Consider the following 18,702-nt stretch of genomic DNA (forward strand, 5'->3'; position numbering starts at 1 on the left):
AGGGGCCGGTACCCGTGCCTGAGAACACAGCCTCGCTTTTTGTGCCATTCTTGCCCAAAATGCACAACCCCTTGAGTCAGAAGAAAGCTGCAGACCAATCCAGGCTGGGGAAGATTCTACGAAGTACATGACCAGCACCCTGCAAAAAATGTCAGGCCTACAGCACACAAGCCTCCGAAAACTGGCACACTCGGAAGTGACTAAGGAGACAGGCCAGCGAAGTGCGGTAGGGTCTCCTGGTGTGGACCCCGGACCAGAAGCTGGGGCTGTTAGTGAGCGAGCAGCGCACCCGGTGGGCTGGCTGGGCTGCTCACCGCTGCTGCATCCGTGCTCGCTTCCTGGCCTGCGCGGCTGACCTTGGCTTACGTAAGCCGGCGGCATCAGGGGAAGTTGGGGAAACTCCGTGCTTTAGCAATTTTCCTGCAAGTCTAAAATCATCCAAAATGAGTAAGGGCCCATGGCCATGGACTCAGTGATTCAATGCCTCTGAGTCTTCCACAGACGGACTCGCACGGCGCCCAGGGGTGCCGAGGGCTGCCGTGGCGACGGGGACCGGAGTGTGGCACGGGCTCGCTGTGGGCACCGTCCTGGGTTTAAAAGCTCAGGGAGACCTGGGTGCTCTGACGTAGGGAAATCTCTAAGACGACGTAATTGAAAAGCAGTAACTTGTAGAAAAATAAATATTGTTCAACCTTGGCAACCTTAGCAGTAAAGAAGGACTTTAGTTTTGTTTATTTTAGGTGTTCTACCTCCCTCCACCCCCGAACTGTAGTAATCATGTATTTTTCCTGTAATTTCAAAACAAGAAGAAAGTAAGTATGGTATATGCTGCCTTAAATGAGATAATTCTTTTTGTGTGTTAAAAAACTCAGGGTGATCATTTAGTATTTATACTTTGTTTCATAAGCCATTTACTTTTTTTTTTTTAAGATTTTAATTTGTTTTATTTTTAGAGAGAGGAGAAGGGAAGGAGAAAGAGAGGGAGAGAAACATCAGTCAGTTGCCTCTCACACGCCCCCAACTGAGGACCTGGCCCGCAGCCCGGGCATGTGCCCTGACTGGGTATCGAACTGGCGATCTTTTGGTTTGCAGGCTGGCGCTCAGTCCACTGAGCCACACCCACGAGGGCAAGCCGTTTACCTCGATAAAAATAAACAAGTAGATCGGAATTTAGCCTTTAGGGAATATTTGCCTCCTGCTTCACATTTGTGGTTCTTAAACATGTTTCTATGGAGAGGGGCTATCGTGAGGTGGTTTGGGAGCCAAGGGACGGCACAGGTGACCCTGTGCTGCCGTGTGCGTCTGGACAGAGCCCACGTCCCAGCAGGATGAGGTGGCTGCGGGGCATGGGTCCAGGGTCAGGGGCCCCATGACAGTGCCTGCGGGCCCTGCTGTGTGGAGGCCTAACAGCCCATGTTTCTGCGAAAGTGGCTGTTCTTTGAAAATGACACCTGCTTGCGAGGTGCCTGACCAATGGTGGGCAGGGCTGTGCAGAGTCCCGTGTCCTGGGGGTGGTGTGGCCAGCCTCACCAGGCTGTCTGACTGCTCCATGGGTCTGGTGCTTGGTGGGCCCTTCCTGCTGTCGGACCCTCGACCCTGCCTCTCCTGGGTCCCTTGGTTCATGCAGGCATCTTTCCGGGGAGGTTTCCTGGCCGGGAAGAGGCTGAAGCCCAGCTATCACAGCTGCTTTTTCTATGACTTTGGGTATAATGTTACTTTCAGAAAGAGCAGGATGACTGAGCTGAGGACTAGCTCAGTGGAGGGAAGGTGGGTGGGGCCAGGCCCCTGGGAGGGCGGGGCGGGGCACCGCTGTTAGAGAGCTGAAGCACCCGCTGAAGCACCAGCCGGCCTTGCTACAGGGCAGAAGGGAGCCAGGCAGCCTGGTCTCGAAGGGCTTCATGCGGTGCAGCTCTGTCTGCAAGCGCCCACCTCTCCCAGGTGGGACCCAGCTCCCCAGGGGCGGCTCCTGCCTCCTTCAGGACCCTGGCCATGTGGCGTGTCTGAATCTTCCCGGGTTTCCTAGATGCCAGAGGCTGCTGCGTTTGTGGGTCTTCTCAAAAGGCGCTCCTTGTTTGGACTGCCCCCACTCGCCCCTCCTCCCCCAGGAGCTGGTTTTCGCTATTCTTCCTCTAACTGCTTGGAGCCCAACCTTCAGATCCGAGTTGTCCACGCGCCCTGTGGTGGGTCATGTGACTGCTGCCACTCCCTGGGCGCCCAGCACCCAGCTAACGTGGTACTCGTCACAGCTCACCAGGCAGGGTGAAAACTGAACACAGTGGAAGGCAGAGTAATTGGCATGTGCCTTTTTTTTTTAAAGATTTCATTTATTCATTTTTAGATAGCGGGGAGGAAGAAAGAGAGGGAGAGAAACATCAGTGTGTAGTCGCCTCTCGCGCATCCCCAACCTGGGACCTGTCCTGTAACCCAGGCATGCGCTCTGACCAGGCACTGAACCAGCGACCTTTTGGTTTGCAGGCCAGCGTTCAGTCCCCTGAGCTCCCCTGGCCAGGGCAGCCTGTACATTTTTTAAAACACTGAGTGGCGTGTGTGTGTGCGCGCGCGCGCGCGCGCCAGCTCAAGACCGGGAGCCCCGGCAGACTGTCAGGCTCCTCCAGGCTGGAAGGGAGGGAGGCAGGGTCACCCGGTGACGAGATGGCTCCTCAGACGGCACAGCTGGAAGCGGAGGTGCAGCGCCACAGGCCCCGGGCGCCCGGCCCAGGTCTCTTCCTGGGGAAGCGGCCTTGGTGCTCAAACCTCGTAGGCACGGCTCCTCTCGCTGGTCCGTGTGGTGCAGATGAGGAAGAGAACGTGAATGTGTGTCGCTAACCCACAGGGCTTGAGGGGGAAGAAGCCTGGTCCTCGCGCGCCATCTTCCTGGGCTCTGCTTGTGGGGGAGGTTGGCTGTCCCATTCTCAGCGATGCTCGCTCTGCGCGCCACGTTTTGTGCTCGTAACCCTCCCTCCCGCGCGCGCCCCCCGGTCCCGGGGCTGCCAGTCCGTGGGCCACGCACGGTGCGCACTCGCTGTCTGTGTCTCCCCGGGGCTGGGGCCTGCCCCACAGAGTAACTGGAGTGCGTGCGCAGTGGGCGAACCCACTGTAATATGAACAAAACTTCTTCAGCCAGTAAGCTCTGGCGGGTGTCCCCGGAGCGCAGCCTGTGTACCGGGCAGGACAGGAGTCTCCCCTCCCGGCACAGGGACACTCCAAAGGCCTTGAGTGTAGTGGCAAAAGTGGCTCATCACAAACCTTTTCTAAACCATGTCTCCACATAGTCAGCAGGGGGCAGCACAGGTCGAATGGATCACATCCGCTCTTTCTGACTTTTTTTAAAAGGGCATTTAAAACTTGTGGCAGCTCGTTGGGCTCATTGAGCTCATCACGACATGAGGTTCCTCCTCCGTTCTCTGTTCTCTGTTGTGATTTGTGTCATGTCTCCGTCTTTGTGAAGAAGGATGACTGTTTAGCCTTGTGAACGTGTCACATTCAGACTTTCTGAAGTACATGCGACAGCTTCTAGGTGTCCCTAGGGCTGTGGTGACGGTCCTGCGGGGCACCCCTTGGGCAGGGTCCCCGGGGACGGTGCTCCCTCCACCCATGCGCAGGCAGCAGCCTTGGTCCCAGACGGAGGCGGGCCCTCCGAGCGCCGGGGGGAGCCTTCGGCGCTGGTCCCAGGGGCACACACAGTGAGCTCAGGGCCCGCGCGCTGATGGCATTGATGGTGGCTTTTCATGGAAACGAAGGTCAGACACTGGGGAGAATTGCACCGTTCTCGTTCTTATTTTTTTCTTAGAATAAATGGTGACTCTTCTTTTAAAAATGAAATTCAAACAGTGTGCATAGAATAAACAAAGGGCGAAAAGGCATGATTTGGGGTTTGGGGTTTTTCTTTGACCTCTAATTGATTTTGACTTTTCCTTTTGATGATAAAAATGGTAAAATTCTGCCCCACAAAGGCGCCTGGGGGCAGAGGCGACCAGAACCCCCGCTGGCTCTGCCCGACCAGGAGCTCCGCTCGGGAGCTCGTTGCCACACGGGCTTCTCTCTCCGTCCTGGCGTCTTTTTTCCTCAAGGCCTATTCGATGCCAGTCGTGTCTGTGGGGAAAAGCACAAGTCCGTGCTTTTCAGGTGCCCGGAGTGGGAGCGACCCTCAGGAGGGCGTGCGTGGGCCGCAGAGGACCGAGGGCCTGGTCGCCGCCCCCACCCTCCAAGGGCCCTGGAGGGTGGCGGAGCCCGCGCGCTGTGCGCCCCGGGCCCTCTCCCGCTAGCCGCTTGCCAGGGGAGGTCTATGCCCTGGGAAGGGGGGCACCGGGAAGCAAAATGACATGCCCCCAAGTCCCAGAAAGGCGTGGAGGCACAGGGCCTCCGGGGCCAGCGTGGGGCGGGGCTTGGTGCTGAGGAGGCTGGAGAGTGCTCGTGGGGTGGGCGTGGGGGTGGGGAGCCTCCCTCCCCTCTCAGCGTCAGGGAGGCTTCTCTTCCAGCTTTGGCAAAATGTGGCGGTTTATTTCTCAAAAAGGGTGTGCAGGTGCGGAGGGAGTGAAGCCGCGTACCTGGGGGCTCCCTCCTCCCCACTCTGGCTGGCTTCCCGAAGGCTGTTGGCCAGGTCCTGGCCCACCAAACGCCAGCCAGCAGCCTGAGAGCGCCTTCTGTTGGTCACTCGCCTAGGAAAAAAGGACCTACAGTTCCTCTTTATTGTTTTACAATGACCCCTGCCCCTTGGAAGGCCACCGCCACCCCCAGAGCTTCTCGCCGGCCTGTCAGCACCTCGCTTGCGCTGGCGGGGAAGCAGCCTGCGCTCACAAGACAGTTACAGAAGACCCTCGACGTCAGTGAGACAACAAGGCACACGGGGGACAGAAACCTGAGGAGACCGCTCACGGGAGATGCAGAAGAGAGAGAGCTTGGAGAACTGCGTGCTTACTGTCTCGGGCATTAACCCGCCGGAACAGGAACTGGGTGCTGTCAGAACAGCACGTGGGGACGAAGGGTGGGCTCCTGCACACTCAGGGCAGCGGAGACAGAGCCTTCCGTAGAAGGGCTGGGAGAGAAACTGGAGGGCTGCGGTTGCCTGGGCCTGCGACCGGCTCGCGGGCTGGGGGCCAGCGCAGCTCTTTCTCAGGGCGTGGCCGCCGGTGGGCGCGACCCAGGTCTGGTGGGGCCTCTCTCGCTTTGCAAGGGGCTGCCCCGTCGCCGTGTCCACACACGCGGGAAGGGATCCCGTTAGCCGTCTGGCATCTTCTTATTGGGGCACCGGTCTCTTCGCGGGAGCCCCACCCTCACCTCTGGCCCGCCTCCCACGGCCCACCTCCAAACACCGGCACGTGGCGGTTCAGCGTAGGGATTTTGAGGAGACAGACATGTTCCGTGCTTTGCAAGGGTATCTCCTAGAAGGCAGCTCAAAGAGGAGCTAAAAATAGAAATGAAAGATACGAAGTAAGTGATCCGCATTGGAGATCCAGTGTTTAATACAAATTCAAAAAAATGAGAACTGAAAGAGAAAGGATGGGAAATTATTAGAGAACTAGAAGACTTCAGAACTGGGGTCTACCTGGGGAATAACATAAAGTATGAAAAAAGGCTCAGCCTCACCCCCTTACTGTGAAATGTCACCGCACCGAGGACAGAGGTGAGACCCTGGAAGCCTCCCGGGCCCGAGGGCCACATGTAACGCCCTGCGAACAGGAGCGGCGCCGTGACGACCGCCGTGCAGGGCCAGGCTCGGGGCTGGCTTGGCGCCCCGAGGAAAGCGGCTTCACGCAGGGCCCTGTGCCCAGCTGAGGGGTCTGCCAAGCGTGAGGGAGGAGTAGCGTGTTTCAGGCATGCGCAGCCCACCCCTCCAGACCCTGCTCCACCAAAACCAGTACGTGGTCCGAGAAGGAAAGACCTAGAAGCAGAGGGACGAGTGCTGGGAGTGACTGAGGGCCTTCGGAGGGTGCGCGCTCAGGGGCAGCAGACCAGGCCACGGGGGGCGGGGGGGGGGGGGGGGGGGCGTCCCGGAGAACAGGTCACACGGCACATGGACTACATTGGTGGTTTTATCCTGGTAGAGGGTTGGGGGACCGACCACTAATGGAGAGAGAACAAAGCCAGCAGGACCAAAAAGACATCACTGCCTCTGTGGCGCCTTGAATCCCAACACCTGGTTTAGCTAAGTCGTGAGCCATGTATGTGGAAATACTAACTCAATCAGAGATGTATACGCAAGTGTACCCAGCGCACGTGCCTGTGTCAGGGTGAAAGCTAGCTCTTCATCTTCCATGGCGGCCGGTCACATCTAAAACTGAGAACAGGGTGTGGGCCTGTTATTCAGAGGTGCCGGCCTGAGCAGAAGCAGAAGCTGAAAGAGCTTCCCCTGTGGAGCAGGATTGGAGGGCGGGGTGGGCCTGGGCAGGAAGCTGTGGTTTTCTGTTTTAAGCCTTAGGTGCTGCTCTCTTCATATGATGTGTGTGTGTTGTTTTGCTTAAAGGGAAAAACCGTGCAGCGGCAGTGAGAGCCGAGGGGCAGGCGGGGCAGTGGGGTCCGAGGGAGGAAGGCCTGGAGTCCGGGTGAGGAGCCGAGGCTCGGTGGCAGAGGCAGGGGCCCCAGAGACTTCGGGGTGGCCCCCAGCACCTCCGCTCTGTGCAGTCCCCCCCTGCCGTGTGTGGAGGGCGACAGGGCGGGGAGGCCCGGGGTGGTCTCCCAGCCCCGTCGCTGAGGGTTAGCGGGACCCTCCGCCAGAGCTCCTGGCCGGCGGCCCTGCAGGCCTGGCCCTGAGAACGGCCTCTCCCGCGGGCTGACGCTGGGGCCTCTGTCACCCCTGCCGGTATCCCCAGCCCCTGCCCTGACTCTCCAGGCCCACTTTGAGTACGTCTCTCTCCCTGCGGTTATGACCGATGTGGGGGTCGAGCTGAGAAAAAAGCTTTCCCCAGGATATTGCGTGTGTTCCTGTAAGTTTTCTCCTAACGTCATTAGAAGCCGTTACATGCTTGCAGGTTGGGGGAAGGGTTAAGGCTATGTAAGGCATTTCATTAAGTGAAAATACGAAGCGTCTGGAGTCGAAACACCTGCCTCCAGACAGCCTCATGCATGATTCCATACGCCCGGCGGTGGGGCGGCGCCCCGTGGCTGGCGTAGTGCCAGCCGGCCAGTTCCCGTCTCCTGCCTCGCTCTTCTGACTCCGCCCTGGGGCCTCGGCCCTGAGCTGGCCCGGTGACTCGCGTTGTTTTCTGGCGATTCCACAGTGTCCTTGGGGCCTCTGTGCAGCTTCCCCGGAGCAGCCTCTGTCCCCAGCTTGGCTGGGGCTGGGGCTGGGGCTCCAGACCCGCGGGGAGCCGTGGTGACTCAGTTCAGCTCGCCAGGGCCGCCCTGCTCCGTGCCTGGTGGCTGATGTCATTCTGAACAGCACCCACTTTTCAGTCTCAAAAATGTCCCCATATGGATGATGAACTACATGGTCACTTTCCTATGAGTGAGTCAAACATATAATTTGGTGCTTCAGATTCCTGTTTGCAGGAGTTGAAGACAGGCGGTTTGTTCGTTGCCTCCTTTTTAACAGGCAGTGTGGTGTCGCAGTGGCTTTGGGACAGCAGAGATCACACCGCAGAGGGTGGGCTTGGGCAAGCTGTGCCCCGCCCCGCCCGCAGGTGCAAGGCCTGAGGGTCGGCCCTCCACCCGGGCTACAGGAGGCGGAGCCCGACAGGAACCTGCCCTGAAGGCCTGCCGTCTGTGGGGTGGCCCCTGCACCAACAGGAGGGATGGTTGGGTGACTGCTTGGGGTCCCTGTTGTGAGAATGCAAACTGGGCGGTGTGGCAGGAATGCGGCAGTGAGTCAGAGCAGAGGTGAGTGTCACCAGCCAGAGGAGCAGAGCGGGCACGGGCAGCCTGTGGACAGCGTGATAGGGCCGGGGGGCGGAGGGCGGAGCGGGTGGGCCTGTCCCTGAAGCTGCATGCTCCTCCCGACCCAGGTTGAAGCCTCGGGCTCCTCCACGACCCCTTGCACCCCCCCATGTGGGCTCCACGGCAAGTCCTGGGCTCGGCCTAAAGTGGACGGAGTGGGAGCCTGACCGCTCCTGCCTGGCTGCCCTGCTCCCCGCAGGGGGCTGCGACCGCCTCCCAGCAGGCTCCCGGCGCCTGCCCTTCCCCCTCAGCCTGCCCTTCCTCAGCAGCTGCGGACGTCCGAGCTTACGCTTCGTGCCAGGCCCCGGCAGCTGCTGCCCAGCTCACCCACCGTGGAAACAGCACCCTCGCAACAGCCTCCGGGGCCTTGGCTGGCCCTCCCCATCCTCCTTGCGGACGCCCACCTCACCTTCTTACCTTGGTGCTGGCCACACTGGCCTTCTGGCTGTCCTCAGGAGCCCCGTCCCTGCCCGCGCCACCCCCACACGGCCCCCAGGCAGCCTTTATTGTCTGACATCCCGTCCCGTGCATTTGCTTCTCGCCCCTGCCATCCCGGCCCGGACCGTGTGCAAGCGCCCCAAGGGCGGGTGCTGGCTGCCGGCTGTGCTTCCGGTGCTCGGTGCCCCAGGTGCCCAAGAATGTGAACAGAACCAGCAAGGGCAAGATTAGGGACTTGACTGGAACATCAAAACTCTCTGAGACAAAAGATAACACAATTGACGTTAAAAATAAGTGGCAGATTGCGAGAAAAACATTGCAACATATACATTAGTAATCTCTAAATCAGCAAGAAAAGATAACCAGCTGGAAAACGGGCGAAGGGTGCGAACAAGCGATTCACAAAAGACGGGATACCTGGGGCTCAGGAAAAGACACTCGGCATCTCGGCCTGGTGGCCATGCAAACTTTGAGCTGTGAGAAGCCGTTTTCCCCCAGAGGCTGGCAGAGGAAAGGGCGTCCTGCGGGTGACGCAGGCCGTGGGCAGCGTCTGTCGGAGCTCCGAGCAAAGCAGCTGCCCATGGCGTCCACTGCAGAAATGCTCGCCCCTTGACAGCAGATGGTGGCAGTGGCCTCAGGATGCGCCCTGGTGTCGAAGGGTAGAGATGCTGGTTTGGAGATCGTTAAACCTCAGTTTTGAGATAGAGCAGGATGAGGCTTCTTCTCCTGGGACTCCGCGTGGAGGGAGGGTGGGAAGGAGGAAACGTAACTGTGACATCAGTGTATGGGATTAAAAGTTAAGAGTCCTGCCCCGGCTGGTGTGGCTCAGCGGATTGAGCGCCAGCCTGCGAACCAAAGGGTCGCCGGTTCCATTCCTAGTCAGGGCACAGGCCTGGGTTGCGGGCCAGCGCCCCAGAACGGGGCACGCGAAATGCAACCACACAGTGATGTTTCTCTCCCTTTCTCTCTCCCTCTCTTCCCCTCTCTAAAAACAAATAAAGAAAATCTTTTTAAAAAAATTTTAAAGAAAGGTAAAGAGGTTTGTGTTGGAACCTCTACACAACAAGGTTTTAAAAAAATACTGGGGTGGGCCAAAGGAGGCTTACAGTGCTAACACAAACAGCAACACAGGAATAAACTCGGTTTTGTGTGCTCACAGCCGTGCCCCTCCTTTTGCCCACCCCGCCACCTGCGTGCAGGTGTATGATTTGGCAAGAAGGAAAAGGATGGGTCAGGTCCACGCCCTCGAGGCCCTGGCGGCGCCCTTGGAGGGTGGCTGGAGGCAGTGTGGGGTCCCGCCGCAGATAGGTGCGCTTCTGCTGGGATGAGGGCCCGGGACCGCAGGGTGGGGCCCCGCAGCACAGGGCCGCCCCCGCCCCCGCCGTGCCTGCTGCAAGTTTGTGGTACTGCCGGGGCCGGGGGGCAGGGCACCAGGGCCTGGGCCCTGACGGTAGCCCCGACCCTGACGGTAGCCCCTACCCAGGGTCGAATGCCAGGCCAGCCCTGTGGTGTCCTCGAGTCTCAGTGTGCTCATCTGGGAAGGGGGGCCGGCAGCAGTGGCACTTGCCACGTGGGGGCCACCAGGGCTGCCGCACTGGGCCAGGCCAGGCTGACGCGAAGCGAGCACACGAGGGCGCCCGACACCGTGGTGCCCGCGGCTGGCTGTCCCTGGTGAGGGACTGCTGGGGAAACTGCTCCTGGGCCCCACCGTTCTGCTTCCAGGGGTGTTTGCTACGGAAGTGACGAGAGACAAGACTGGGGGGAATCGAAGCCACTTAAAGATTGACAGTAGGGGAATGCGTGAGTGTGACGTCCACGTCATGGGTTGTAAACAGTGTGCTAGACGGCCATTCACAGACATGGAAAGTGTTCGTTGTAAGTGGCAGTGGCTGGTTGTAGGCAGCATGTAAAGTGTCCAACTCTCTCTTTCTGTGCCTATACACGTATGTCTGTCTTTCCATACCGGTCTCTCTGTGTATGTATGTGTTTATGTACTGATCTTGAGATAAGTGTATCTAGTAAGAGAACTATATCTCATCATTACACATGAGAGATATGGGAGCTACAGAAAGAGCCATAAAGAGCCTTGTGAGAGAGAGAACGCACGTACTCAAAGGCCGGAAGAACTGGTTGTCCCTGGGTGGCAGGACGCGGGTGTCCCCTTGTTGCTGTTACCTGATTTCAACACCGCATGTGGAATGAGGCTGCGCAGAGAAGGACAGTTTGGTGGAGCCAGGAGCCAGGAGAATGAGGAACTTGTGCTGGGAGTGTGGCCCTCAGGTTTTTTTCTTGCCTCTGAAGTCCACCTTCTGCTTTTTGCCTGTGACCTCAGAAGTCTAATCCAGCAATTACGAGTTCTTAGTCATTCTCTCGGGAAACAGCTACGCCACTTCAGGGTGGGGACCAGGCTTCCCAAGACCCTGTTCTAAGGACGGGCTTGGAACGTGGAGAGGGGGCGGCGAGCTGCGCCCGCTGCTGTGGTGGAGCCTGAGAAGCCCCGCGCAGCCGTGAGCCGCCCTGGCTGCGGGCCAGGCCGGGCCGTGGGGAGGAGGGCGGGGCCGGGACTGCTGGAGCTTGACTTCAGGAACAGGGTGGTGGCTGCCGAGAGAGCGACGGGTGACGCGGCTGGAGGCCGGGGCCCATTGGTGCCGGGGCGCAGCCTGCGGCTTCCCGTCTTCAGGAAGCAGCGCTGAGCTGTCGGCGGCGGGAGACGGCCCACAGGTGCTCCCCGCCCCACCCAGCCCCACCTCCCAGGGGAACTTTTCTCCTCGGAACAGCTAGCGAGCAGCCCTCAGGGTCCTGCTGTGACGGAGAAAGATGGTCCTGAAAACTGGAGAGGAGGACGGTGAGTGCAGTCGCGGCCCCTGCGTGGGCTGGGGTGTCTCTCTCTCGGGCCGCGGCGTGAGACCCGGGACCGCAGTTGCACCGCCTTTCGGGAGGAGCTGCCCCCTGGACCGCTGTGGGCCTCGCTGCTCTCTGAGGGCGGCGGCAGAGCACCTCAGTGACCGGAGCCAGGGCTCGCGTGCGTGCGTGCGTGCGTGCGTGTGTGTGTGTGACAAAGAAGCCGTCCCCCCTGCCCCATGCCCCCTGGGGAGCTGGCGCTCTGCCTGGGCCATGGAGCCGGGCTTCCTGCATCCAAGTAACAGTTGTCAGAAGCCCTGGGAATCGCACATCTGTCCGGAGCGAGTGTGACACCGGAGAGTAAAGACATTAGACACCAGGTTGAAAGCACTGAGGGTCAGGGTGAACTATGCCTGGGTTCTGCGACAAAGGTAACAAGGGGAACATACGTGGTGAATCGGATCGGAACCTTTCGGTTCGAGGCACGGGCTGTTTAAACTTCCTCCGTCTCCACACCCACACGTAAACAGTGACGCTGTGAGTAAAAGGATGACAAGTTCTGTGGCTATAAATCCTGAAAGGCTCTGCAGAAGAGCCATCTTCAGCACAGTTCCGGGCTCCCCGCCCTGCTGGGGCGCGGGGCGCACGGGATGTGCACAGGGCGCGTGGGGGGGCGGGGTCCGGGGCAGGGGTGCGGGGGGGGGGGCGGCTGCCGTCCTGGTGGGAATGCGTTTGGAATGAACATCGGGCATCTCAGAGGGGGGGGGGGGCGTCTGTGGCGGTTCCAGGAACCTTTGGGGCTTCTTTCTCTGTTTTTCCTGATCGGGTCCACCGTGAATGACAGTGTAAAGTTGCACCTACGGTTTCGTGCCCAGGTGGTCTGGGACTGTGTCTGTGGGGTGATTGCGAAGCTGCACCGTGTGGCAGGCTCTGGGGGGAGGGCCGGCTTCGTGTCCGCAACCCTTTACATTTGAAGGGGGGCGATAACAGGCAGTCCGAGGCCGAGGTGACCGTCCCCATGCGCGGCGCTGTGTCTGAAAGCTGAGCCCACAGTAGCCCAGGTCGCTAGGTCAGAAGGAGGCGCTTTTGGCCCTGGCCGGTGTGGCTCAGATGGTTGGTGCGTTGTTCTACAGAAGGACGTGTCCTCCGTTCGGTCCCTGTCGGGTGTGCGAGAGGCAGCAGGTCGGTGGTTCTGTCTCACGTCGATGTTTCTCTCTCCCCACCTCCCTTCCCTGTCTCTAAAATCAATAAGCGTGTCTTCAGGGGAGGATTTAAGAAAAAAAAATTAATTTTGGAAAGCAGGGAACACTTTTGAGAGTGGAAGAGGACATTACACACTTGTCCATCACTGGTGGTGCTGGGGCAGGAGGCGTGACCGGCCGGGCCTGGGCAGACCGTGGCCGCTCTGGCTGCGCCCTTCCACGTGAGCCTGGCTTCAGACCCGGGGAGGAGGTGCTGTTCTGTAGTCACTTCGGAGTCTGAACCAGGGGACCCGTTCGTGGGCCTGCAGCCATCCTAGAGGCGTTCGGGGTTAACACTGGCCACGCTGCATGCACTTGGCTCCGTGGTCAGAGTGGGGCGCCGTTTCAGGGCCAGGTTTAGAGATTGGGCGTAGGGGCGGGATTAATGACGGGCACCTTTGCTTGGATAAGGAGTAAGGAGTAAGGAACCCTCAGGAACAGGCAGGTCACTTTTCCCCCCCGGCAGCATTTGTGCCTGGCGCCCCTTGCCTCGTGCTGGTGTGGAAGCCCCCGTGTTGAGATGAGGCGCAGATGTGGCCTCATGAGGTTCAGGCGGATGGGCCGTGAGCCTTCCTCGGCAGGTCCCCAGGGTCCCAGCGGGGGCGGGGGGGGGGGAGCTAAGCAGCAGCCTCGCGCTCCACACAGAGCTGCTTTTCCTGGGTTTGTTCCGGGGGGGCAGGGGTAACAAATCTAGGAGAAGGGTGACTGGAGGACTGGCGGACTTGGGCACTGCTCTCTTCACCGCCCCAGGTTGGCTTTAGCTGCTCATTCTCACCTTTTTAGTGTTTAGCGCCCCTTGGTTGGCCTGTGAGCCTTCTCTCAGTGGGGGAGTCCGGGCTCCTTGCTGCGTAGCGCGTGAGGACCTCATGGGCGCCTGCTGGGCTCTCTTCCAAGCCCTGGGCCCCAGACCCTGCTCTACCCCGGGCGCCTCGCCATGTCCCGGCCTCCTCGTCCCCCCAGCCCCCAGCGGGGGCAGGGCCCGTGCTGCCCAGGGCCCGGTGGGGAGCGCTGAGCTGGCGGGAGCTGGACTTCACGGTCTGGGAGGAAGGAGCTGGGGGCTCCCGCCGGGACCGGGAGCCAGAGCGCGGCTCTGCCAGTGGCTTGCCTTAGGTGGGCTGTTTACACGCCTTGTTGGGCTTTGCTGTAAAGTTCCAATTAAGATGGAAATGAAGAAAACGTTTTAAGCTATATGGTGCCATGTGAGTATAAAACAGTGTAATTTATAGGAAGATACTCCAAAGAGGATCGGGCGTTGGGCCTCTCCTCCAGGACACCGGGCTCTCAGGCTGCACCTGCAGCGCTGCCCCTCGCCCCTGCCCGCCACGCTCTGAGGCGCTCCTTGTGGCTCTGCCCGCCCCGCACTGGACAGGCCGCTGCGGCGGAGCTGGGTGCTGGAAGGGCAAGTGCTGTAACTGTAAATTCATGTTCCCATAGATAGTTCTCACGCCCTTTCTCACGGGTTGAGTTTGCATTTTGCAGAATCACAAATGAATAGATTTTTATTTTTAAGCAGGAGCGCTTGGCGCACGAAGCACACAGCACAGCAGACTGGCATCGCCATCTGCTGTGGCAGGTCCTGAAGGGACTCGCTCTGGTCTGAATTTCCTAGGCTCTTCTGTGCGGCCCAGTGCCCGTGGTGGTGGACAGAGGGTCAGAACCGCCCTTTCTCCCTGGTGAGGAAGGCGAGCAGAGGAAGGCAGAGCGGTCCGAGGCTTCCTGCAGCCTCCCCAGCCCCCCCGTTATGGCCGCAGCCACGGCCGGCCGCTGGTGGGCGGGACCCCAGGGCGGCCAGGCGGGCGGCGGGTGCAAGGCGCGGGCACGGTTGTCTGAGGCTGGCCTTCGGAGAGGCAGGCACCGGTCGGGGCGTGAGAGCCCCGTTCGCTACAGCAACGACGAGGCGGGGGCTGCGGACCCCGGTAGGAGGCGTCCAGACCTAGGAAATGGGGTGCCCAGCCCCCCCGCGGCTCTGGCGGGCTCTTGGAAGTGTGTTGGTGGCTGCAGCTGACAGAACCTACCTGCAGTCTGCTGCTGGTTACTTCAAAGGCAGAAGCTAGACCTTCCAGAAATTTTTAATAGTATCCATTCTTCACATTTCTCTTGCATTTGACAACCCTCCAAAGGCACCTTTACTGAAGTTATGTTGTCCTTGTCTCTGCGCAGCTGAGACTTCCTTCGTAGAAAAGGGCTTGCAGGCCTTCTCCTGTTTACCTCGTGAAGAGCGTCAGCTGTGGCAGACCCGGGCGGGTTTCACCTTGCGGCCGGCGCCATCATTGCCTGCAGGGTGGTTCCAGACTCACGGGGCCACAGTGTCTTCGAGCGGTCGGGTTCAGCCGGTCAGCTCTGCCGGGGGGCCCCTTGCTGGGCTCCCGCAGACACGTCAGCGTCAGCTGGGAAGCGAAGTTGAAGAGCACGGTTACCACGTGGCGACTTCACGCCCTCACGTGTCCTCCTGGGCACATGCTGGCCTTAGGGGTGTGGACGCAGGGGACACACTGCCTGGGGCAGACGGAGGCGGGAAGCCAGGTCCCGCTGCCCTCCGCCTGCCAGCTCAGGGCCGCCCAGCAGCCTCTTGTTTCTTAAAAGGGCCTCTGGCCTTGGGTGTGCCCTTCCTTGCTCTGCAGAGAAATCATGGAGGCCCGTCTTCCAGCCTGAAAAGACTCGGTAGCCGTGTCTGCGTCCCCCGCTTCTGGCTCTCAGTCTCTGCTCCCTTGTATCTTCTGCTGAGTTCTGATTCATAGACCCCAGGGGACCCCACACAGAAAACAACAGCGCCCTGGCGCTGCCGCAGCGGGGCGGGCGCCGATGTGGCCACAGGGCTCACCTGTGTCCCTACCACAGTACTGGGTGGCTGGTGACATGTCTGTGTTTTTTTCTAAATGCAGATTTCAACATGGACTGATGCCCTGGTCGTGGGTCCTAATACAGCTGACCTTTGAACAGCATGGGGTTAGGAGTGCTGACCCCGTGGGAAAAATCCACACGTAGCTTTTGATGCCTCCCAAACTTAAGTTGTCCCTGTATATCCAGGGGGATCAGCTCCAGGCCCCCTACACAGGACAGTGCAGATGCCAAAACCTGGGGCTGCTCAGCCCCCGTGTGAGGCGGCCCAGGTCAGTGGGGACAGCTGGCCCTCCGCCCCCAGGACGCCCCGCTGCAGATCGAGGAGCGGGGAGCGGCTATGAAAAGAGCCCGCTCGTGGGCCAGCCCGCCTGGTTGAAGCTCTGCTGTTTAAGGGTTGGGCATATGCAGAGGGTCCAAAATGAAGGTCAGAGCCTCCGCCCGCTCCTGTCTCTGACAGTCCCTGTTGGTGGCCTCAGGATCTGGGCCTTGCCCAGCACTGGCGCCCTGCGCCTGTCCCCTCCCTTCCTGTGGCACCCCATGTGTCTCAGGGGTCCTCCCAGGCCCATACGCCCAGAGCGCCTCGCTCCTTTCTGGGACCACGTAGTGCTAAGGTGGCGCCCGGTGTCTGCAGCCGGGTAGCCTCTGAAGTGGCGTCGCCGGCGACAGGTGTGGGCGTGCGCAGGCCAGGTGCTGCCCGGGGGCCTGCCTTGCACCCCACGACCCAGGCCGGCTCTGCCATCGGACAGGAGGGCTCCCGCCAGGCTGATGGAAGGCCGCCTGCGCGGCCTTCGCGTTTTCAGCGTCTCCTCAGCGGTGGCCTCGGGTGGGGCTCTGTCTGCGCTGTGTGCGCATCTTTGTCCTGCTGGTCTTCACGGAGCCGCCTGTCCCTGGGGGTTACGGACAGAACCTCTGCCTCGTGCTTTCTTGTGCTGCTGGTTTGCCTTCAGCTCACAGGACTTCGTTTTCCCTTCAGAAACTTCCTATCTGAGTGCACGGAACCAGACAACTCTCCAAGACTGTGACCCTATTAATCTGTTTTGTTATTGAGGAACTTTTACAGTTTCTTTTTCTACATTACAATCCTTGATTCATCTAGAATTAGTTTGTTATGAGGTAGGCTAGTTCCCCTGCCCCAAGGTGGCTAGCGAATTGCCCCGCCACTGTTGTATGAATAGTATTACATATTTTTTATGAGAATGTATTAATTAATTTAAAGTACCACCTACACGCCCACATGTTTGTTGACAACTTGTATCTTTTTGCAGCCCAAGACAAAGATCCCATAAACTCACGATTCAGGGCTTTCTCCTAGAGCCACTGCAGTTCTTTTGGGGGAGAACCGCCCTTTTCACACAAACCAAAATTGTCCGTCTCAGAGCAACTTCTTAAAAGACGGAGTCAGGGCCGGGTGCTTGGGTCAATGTCTGTGCCCCTGCCGTCGCGGTGAGGAGACCCCAGAGTACGAGACCCCCATAGTCGGAGGTGAGACCGCAGTTCCCTGAGGGGAGAAGACAGGCCGTCAAGGGAAGGTGGTGGTGGTTTTAGGTTTTCTTCCCTTTTTTTTGTTGTTTTTTTTATCCAGAGCAGTGGTTCTTGACCAGGGCAGCTGTCCCCCCAGGGGACAGTCCTCACGCCTGGGGGCGGGGCAGCGGTGCTACCAGCACCCCGTGGGCAGAGCCGGGGCGCAGCCGGACCAGCCACCATGCGAGGGCGGGGACGGGGACGGGGCCGGGCTGGGGAAGCCCGTCTGGCCAGTGCGGTGACTCACCGCCTGTTTCTCGTCTGGCCTCTTCAGGGCTTGTTTGGAGCACCTTGTCCCTCCCCTCAGGAGCTGGCGGCAGTGTTTCTCAGTGTGGTCAGCAGACAGCTGCCCCCGTGGCCCCGTGTGCTTCTTTGCGTGGGGGCGCGCGCCTGCGGAAGGTTCCATCTTGGGGCCCCGCGCCCTCTCCAAAGATTGACGGCCCCTGCTCTTAGCCTGTCATCCTGTCTCTTGTCACTAGCCATCATCTGGTACCATCCCGGGATCAGCCTGCCTGACCCAGCGGAACCAGACGAAGTGTGTCGTTGCGCCCCCGGTCGGGACCCAGGACCGTGGGAGGCGCCCTGCTGGGGAATAGACCGGAGCATCCGTGTGCGGAGCGGGGCCTGAGGCCTTGGAGCGCGGGGCGGGGGTCGCGTGAGGCAGCCTGCCCAGGTTGTGGCCGCAGGCGTGGTGCCCGAGCAGGGGAGGGAGGTGGCCTTGTGCTTCGGGGCGCCAGAGCAGCCCGCTCTCTGTGGGTGCGCCTGGCCTCTCAGGAAGGGCAGGGCTTCTGAGGCCAGGCTGACCTCTCGGGAGGGGCGGCCGCCAGGGCTCCGCTGCTAAGAGGCAGAGAGCAGCCTGCGAGCAGAGGCAGGCGTCCCCGCCCCTGTGGGAGGCCCGCGTTGGGGAGCGCGGAGAGCGGAGGAGGGGCGGCCATAATCGCGTTCACAGCGATGAGCCTGCGAGGAGCGGAGCAGCACAGACTGCAAGTGCCAGCCGGGCGGCAGCCCCGCGCACCGCCGTCTCCGTCCTCGCCAGCGTCCCTGCCGGCATCGGCTCCAGCTCCACGGGCTTCGGCTCAGCTTTTGTTGGCTCCCACTGCCTCCACCCTGGCTGCGCGGGCACACATGCTCTGCCTGCTCCATCCCTCCCTCCCCCGGGGACGGTGGGGGCACCCAGGAGCCGGGGGCTGTCGGGTCACGGTGTCAGTCCACCATGGGCTCTGAAGCGGACAGCTGCCGCCTGCCCAGGCCTTGACGTTGCTGCTGGGCCCGCCAGGACACCAGGGCTGTGAGAGAGAGGACTCACCCTGGGTAAGAGGCGGTGGGCGGTGCAGGGAGCCCTCAGCGGCGTAGGGCAGCTTGTTTTGCAAGGGAACCCCCACGGCTGCCTGCTGCCCACACCCCCGCACCCGGCCCGGCTGCCTGGGGTCTCGTGTCCGGCTCTCGCCTGCGAGGGTTTTCCACGAGCCCCTCTGAGGGATGGCCAGGCCCTCAGCGTGGTTCCTGCTGGGCCTGAGGGTCAGGAACAAGCTGATAACCAGGGTCTTGCAGTCCTGCTCGGAGATTAGAGATAGGACGGCAGAATGCCACGTTCAGGGGCACCTTCAGGGGGTTGCGTCCCTCCCACCCACTGCAGGAGTTTCTGTCACCCCTTGTGGACCTTGGGACCCCGCCTGGGCACGCGCAGGAAAGGAGCTGGAGCGTGTGTTTGGTGTGACCCCAGGGGCCCGTCCTGGCTGTTGGACCGAGGGGGGCGGGTGAGGGTGCAGGTCGAGCCAGGCTTCACAAAGGGCCAGCCTGCAGGTGGGTTTAGGACCCTGGGTGAGAGAGGGTTGGTCTTGACACCCCCCGGAGCCTCTGTTGGGACGTGCCGGGGTGTGGCGGCACAGCTGTGCAGCGTGACGGCGGCCGCAGCTGGCACAGGCCTGCCAGGACCTCCGGAGGTGGG

At 60.5% G+C, this 18,702-nt stretch overlaps 1 protein-coding gene across 4 annotated transcripts in view; it reads left to right on the forward strand.

Moving 5' to 3' along the window:
* The window catches only part of CYTH1 (cytohesin 1), a 65,394-nt gene that overhangs the window by 22,429 nt on the left and 24,263 nt on the right, over positions 1-18,702 (forward strand). For 2 of the 4 annotated variants that reach the window (XM_054593330.1, XM_054593328.1), the window contains exon 1: positions 11,047-11,155. The exons of 1 other annotated variant lie outside the window; for it this stretch is intronic. In XM_054593330.1, coding sequence (XP_054449305.1) covers positions 11,128-11,155 — 28 coding nt within the window. In that variant the 5' untranslated portion in view covers positions 11,047-11,127. Of the gene's footprint in view, positions 1-11,046; positions 11,156-18,037; positions 18,066-18,702 lie in introns of those variants that run through there. One more of the 4 variants, XM_054593331.1, reaches the window with a different exon arrangement.

Source organism: Pteronotus mesoamericanus, unplaced genomic scaffold (assembly GCF_021234165.1).
Source record: "Pteronotus mesoamericanus isolate MK-2021 breed Mesoamerican mustached bat unplaced genomic scaffold, CSHL_Meso_final scaffold_408, whole genome shotgun sequence".
Taxonomy (NCBI): Eukaryota; Metazoa; Chordata; class Mammalia; order Chiroptera; family Mormoopidae; genus Pteronotus; species Pteronotus mesoamericanus.